At 39.9% G+C, this 5,836-nt stretch overlaps 1 protein-coding gene across 1 annotated transcript; it reads right to left on the minus strand.

Annotated features, from left to right (window-relative positions):
* Positions 1-3,652: 3,652 nt before the first annotated feature.
* On the minus strand, positions 3,653-5,046 carry LOC102078042 (ladderlectin). Its single transcript, XM_005462699.4, has 4 exons — positions 4,949-5,046; positions 4,726-4,854; positions 4,174-4,282; positions 3,653-4,024 (listed from the first exon to the last, which is right to left on the minus strand). The coding sequence occupies exons 1-4, from the start codon at positions 4,967-4,969 to the stop codon at positions 3,957-3,959; spliced, it is 327 nt and encodes a 108-aa protein (XP_005462756.2). The 5' UTR covers positions 4,970-5,046; the 3' UTR covers positions 3,653-3,956.
* Positions 5,047-5,836: the final 790 nt, after the last annotated feature.

The following is a 5,836-nucleotide window of genomic DNA, read 5'->3' on the forward strand; positions in this document are numbered from 1 at the left end:
TAAAGTAAAAGAAATCTTTTGCGACACTTGTGATGAAATGTTAAAGAATAGAAATCTGCTCTTATTTAGCTTGTTTGGTTAGTATGAGGAGATGAAATATTAGCAGTTTGAGTAAAACAACTCTTAAATGTTGACTGTAGTGAGATCAATGTGCCAACTGATAACTAGCTTCAGGAAGGACCTGGGTGTGTTGCATTTCTGCTCATAAAGCCATTAAAAACACTGTTTGCAATGCCACAAATGTGTCAGAGCATGTGCTTCCTCATTTTGTTTACATGTTGTGCTATGATCAAGCAGCAGCATTAGCATTTAAGCAGCTAAATGATTTACAGACGGTCAAATGGAGTGAAAATTAAACCAGTATTTACCTTTAGAGAAATTCTAGCAGATGATCAAATCCCACAGAGAGAAAAGACTCCATGAAACCCTCATTATGTATATATAACAGAGGAGAGCAGGTCCACAGTCTCAAAGAGAAAGATTCAGAGACTCCAGTCTTCTTCGTGTGCTTCTTTCTGCACTCAAAGTTCCCGGTTATTCAGTTGACATATCGGTTACACATCAAAGCAGAACCGCCGACTGTGAACAGCTGAGTGAAGCGTGTCCTCTTCTTCTATGAAGCCACTTTCAGGTGTGTTTGTGCCTCTTACTCCATGAGTGAATGCAGTCTGCCCAGTCTGCTTTCAGAAATGACATCAGTTTCGCTTCCTCGATCTGTGATCTGATTGGTTAAAATGTCAGATATGCACGGGATTATGATTTTATGAAACTTAAGGTGTCTTTCATGCTTTAAATTCATGCGGACATAAATTGGACATAATCTGAATGGAAATTCCCACATAAATGATTTTGTCCTTACAGGGCATGTGTGGACAATGTTAACGCATTAACACAAATACACATACAGTGACATTTTATACCTTCTCTTTTATACCGTACTGTATATACTATAGTCAAAGTCAAAAAAAAAACTTTATATATCCCCAAGGGGCAATTAAGGTGGCCACAAGTTTGCATCATGGTGCTGATCCAGAATCCTTCCCTTATTATTTATTCCTAGTGGTATAACAATAAAGGAATAAAAAATAAAGTAATACATATAAAATAATGTATTTATGATGATTCAGCTTATTTGACTATCCACTCTCTGCAGGCAGAAAGTTTATTATTTTTTTTAAACTGTAGAGATACAATAATTTAGCTGTTGTAAAATCAGCATTTTGTGATATTTGAAATATAAACAACTGATGGTGTTGAATGCACTGGAAAAAGTTAAAAACAAAAACAAAAACATGACCCTCACAGTGCTCGCCGTCTGGTCCAGATGGGTGTAGATACGATTGAGCAGGTAGATGATGGCATCCTCAGCTCTGAGGCCGGGCTGGTAAGTGAACTGAAGAGGATCCTGATTTGGCTTGACAATATGTTGTAGCTGGTCAAGGAGGAGTCTTTCCAGGGTCTTCATGATGTGGGGAGTCAGTGCCACAGACCTGTAATCCTGGGGCCACTGGGACGTGGTATCTTTGGTACAGGAACGAGGCATGAAGTCTTCCACAGCACGTGGACCATCTGCAGACTCAGACTGCACAGTTTATGAAAAACTCCACAAAGCTGACAGGCACAGGCCTTAAGGACACAGGGACTCACCCCGTCTGGTTCGTCAGACTTGTCTGAGTGGAGTCTTCTCACTTGTCTTTGAATCTGGTGATGGGTGAAAGTGATAGGTTGGGGAGGGGTGTCAGAGCTTTTACAGGACACAATGGTGCAATGTGGAGAGGGAGGGAGAGAGAGTGGTGTTGCTGTGAATTCTAGCCTGACTACATGTAAATCAGTAAGGGGGTTAGCATTTACTGCACTGTCAAATCTGTTGAAAAACAACTCTTTAGCTCTGCCCTCACCGCCTCCAGCTTCTCTGCTGTTGAATGGCCTGAATTCAGTCAGTCACTCCTTGCCTGTAGTGGTAGCAGTCACATCCCTATATTACGAGATCAGAAAAATGAGGAAACATGAGAACCATTTGGAATTAATCTACACACGTGTTGGGTCTGTGCTTCCACAGGCCCCGCTGGTTTAGAAACTTATTCCCATTAAGAAAGCAAGACAGTCAGCGATCGATCTATTTTACTTGCAAGGGAGGCCCCGGTCGGTGTTTCAGGAACGCACTTCGAATCCTACCACCAAATGACCCTGACTTAGGCCTCCACTTGCTGCCTTTTATTGGAAAACAGTTTACAGTTCACACCTCTTGTAAAACCCCCCTATGGTTATAAAAGACAAGGCACTGTGTGTGTGTGTGTGTGTGTGTGTGCACGTGTATGCATGCGTGAGAGAGTGTGTGTGTGTGTGTGTGTGTGAGAGAGAGAATGTGTTTGGGGGCGCGTTTGTGTGATCGCCTGCTCACCACAGAAGGGTCATAAAAACAGGAAGCTTACAACAGGAGAAACAGATCTTTCAGATAGGATGTGCCTAATAAAACACTTTCAGCCTCCCCCAGCACCAGAGTGGCTGGGGAGGTAGTCAGAGACAAAGGAATGTCTTTGATCCTACAGTTTGAACCAAGACTTAAAAATTTAAGTATAATAATGGCAACATTTAACAATTTGACCTTAACACACGTACGTTCGTTTTACTTAAATCGCTTTGGAAAACACTATCTAACGTCATTAAAGCACTGGTTAGCGTTAGGGCTGTAATACATGGCTGGAACGTCTATTACAGCAGGAGTTTCATTCTACTGGATTTCATCCATAACCCGACGCGTAGCATAAGAACGCAGAAGGTCATCTTTCGCGTTCCTCAGGAATGCCCTGGGACTTGATAAATCGTCACTATATTACGCCTCGGAAGTGAGAACGGGCTGAGTATGGGGTCTGCAATTTAATAGAGTGGACCCAGGATTTTTTTTTCCTGCTTTTTAATATACTCTAGGTCTCCTCTGTTGTTGTCTTGCTTGGGCTTGTTCAATTGTATTTTAGCCTGATTAAGTGTTTTAACTTGTTAACCACAGAAGTGTTTTGTGTATTTAACTGAGTTGCCCTCTCTGGGCACTCCTCCCTGTAGCTTGCCTCCCAACAGTGCCCGCCAGGTGGTGGTGTAGGTGTTGGTCAACTTTCTTCCAGTTTTCTGGTGTCGACCCCACTCAGGTCCCCCCAGGTACACTTGATCTCTCCTCTCTTTTCCTCTCTAAATACTGTTATTTACAGTCCAAAGTTTGACTAAAGTTCACAGAGTTTCATCGTCCTTTATTATCCTCACTATGATGGATATTGGGTTTCAATATATGATTTCTCTGCTCTCAGAGATGGGCACACACACACACAGTAAGCTAAAGTAAAAATAGATGAAATTGTCAGCACAAGCCCACTTAATCTGACAGCACATATATAAACGTCTTGATGCATGCTCAATCATCCAGGTAAGTAAATCTTCAAAAGGTGATTCAGAGACACATATATAAACCAACAGGCTTGCAGGATAAATGGGTAATGCAAACTTGTATAACAAATCTTAGCACTTTTTTCCCAGGTTTGCTGAATGTGTGATGAGTTTCTAAAAAGTTGGTAATTGAACTAACACATGTTTAAAAGAGTAGACAAATATTAATAAATGTACCTGGTAAATACACCTCAAATCAAAAGACATAACACAGAGATATGCTTGTTTGAAGCTTTAATGCTTGCTTGATGCTTTAATGTTAAAGAAAGAAGAGAACAGTTTTCTTTGCAGAAGAAAAATGTAAAATCAATCCTTTGGTAACAAGTCTGCTCCCACTAAAGTCACAAGGCCTTAATGACAGCCCAACTTGTGTTGATTGATCATTTTGTTTGGGTGCTATAGAGAGGAAAAATATAATGCTGCAAAAAGAAATAAAGTAAGAGCTAGCGAAACACAAACACCATCATACATCAGTGTGTGTTTTATGGGAATTTCATACATCAGTGTCAGTCCAAGAAACATTAGACTTTCTTGGCGCAGACAGATGGCAGATGTTCATCACACTGCAAATCATCCCAGCACTTGGAACCTGAAAGGTTCACAAGTGGAAATCAGTAAAATGTTAAACAAGTCAAAAACAGAAGCTCTAGTTAACCAGCCTTTATGGCTTGTATCTTAGATCACTTAAACCTTTCAAACACATTAAGCAATCATGTTAATTACTGTTTTCTAAATTACCTTCAAAATTCATCTGAATACAGTGCTGATTGCCAAGATTATTGGGCTCTCCTCTGCACCAGGCTGAAAAGTGAAAACTGGTCCCATCACTCCACAACCAAATACCTTCCTAGAAGACAGAAATTGAACGCATTAGTTCAGGGCGGCCAAAATGTTAAGCACAGCCACAGTCCTAGCAGATCATCTGACTTCAAGCACACAACCTTCTATGTAAAAACTGGAAATTCCCACACTGGGCATGCTCTTTAAGATCCTAGTAGTTTCTCTATTGTCTGCAACCCACATTTAAATCCATTTACACCCCAGGTCTGCTGCTCATATATTTTTGACATAGTGTATGGGTCATCATTTATGCCTGTTCTGTTTCGTCTTCTAGCTCCTTTCCCTGCCTTAGGCTTCCAACATGTGTACAGAAAAGACCAGGTACGTTCATAGCCATATCGTTAGATATAAATTACTGCAGGTGGAAATTTAAAAATTATTTTGACTACAGTGGTTCTGACTGAATTAATTAGACACTTAAAAAATACTGTGTAATAATAAACAAAATACCTGGGGTGCATCAGTTCCTCCAATCCAAGTTTCGGGGTAGCCATGACGGCCAGTCAGACTCTGAACCACCTGGTACTCACTGCTGCTGCGCACTGATGCAAGATTTGCCCCCATGGACAAGCAATTTCTCTTCAGTGGTGAGTAACAGAGAGCAGAAATTTTTTAACTTAATTAGTAACAGCAAAAAGGATGTGGTTTAATCAGAAAAGAAAAAGAAACTCACTTCAGCTCTAGCCCAAGTCATGGTTCTTGGAAAGAGTGCAGGGAATTCTTATTTCTTAGACATGTATTTGTGCATACATGGAATTCTAGTTCCATGTATGCAAATGTAAGCTTTGAAGCAATTAATACATTAATCAAATTATAACAGTAGTAACACACACACACACACCACATATATATATATATATATATATATATATATATATATATATATATACATATGCGCACACACTCGACATTATGCAGCAATACTCACCAACAGCCATGGTTAGAGCCATCATTGCACAGAGAAGTGCAGACACAGTCAGCAGCTTCATGGTGATGTTAGTATAGAAAATCTAAAATGTCTAACAGTTCATTAAAGAAAGGACACAAGATCATCTGGGAGTTTGAAACCTTCTCCTGTTTCTTTTCAGTATCCGCTGGTAGCTTCAATTGTCCAGTGTGGAGGTGCTGAACTTCTCTAAGACCAGCGTTTATATACCGTTTATATTTACATATTTGCATAACCAGGAACTAACACTGAAAAAAACTGACATGTACATCATTTGCTAAACCTTCATCACACTTCTTTCTTTCCCAACCAAAACCAAAATAATAACTACTGACTTAAAATCACATATTGACTGAAGCTCCACAAAGATATAAAACTACTGGACAATTGACAAAGCCTGTGTGTTAAGTGAGAAGCTGTGCTCAGGAAGATTAATATACATTGAAACTAGTGTTATTTTCAGTGTTTAGCATTCTAATATTATATTATAAAATATTACTCGTGGTTAAAAAAGCCAAGAATGTGTTGCCAGCACCTGACACCACCATTGTTACTCTTTATCCCACATAGCAAAATTGGTATGGCCTGGATCTGGCCGACACAATGTGCTTACAC

The sequence above is a fragment of the Oreochromis niloticus genome, linkage group LG3 (assembly GCF_001858045.2).
Source record: "Oreochromis niloticus isolate F11D_XX linkage group LG3, O_niloticus_UMD_NMBU, whole genome shotgun sequence".
NCBI classification, from domain to species: domain Eukaryota; kingdom Metazoa; phylum Chordata; class Actinopteri; order Cichliformes; family Cichlidae; genus Oreochromis; species Oreochromis niloticus.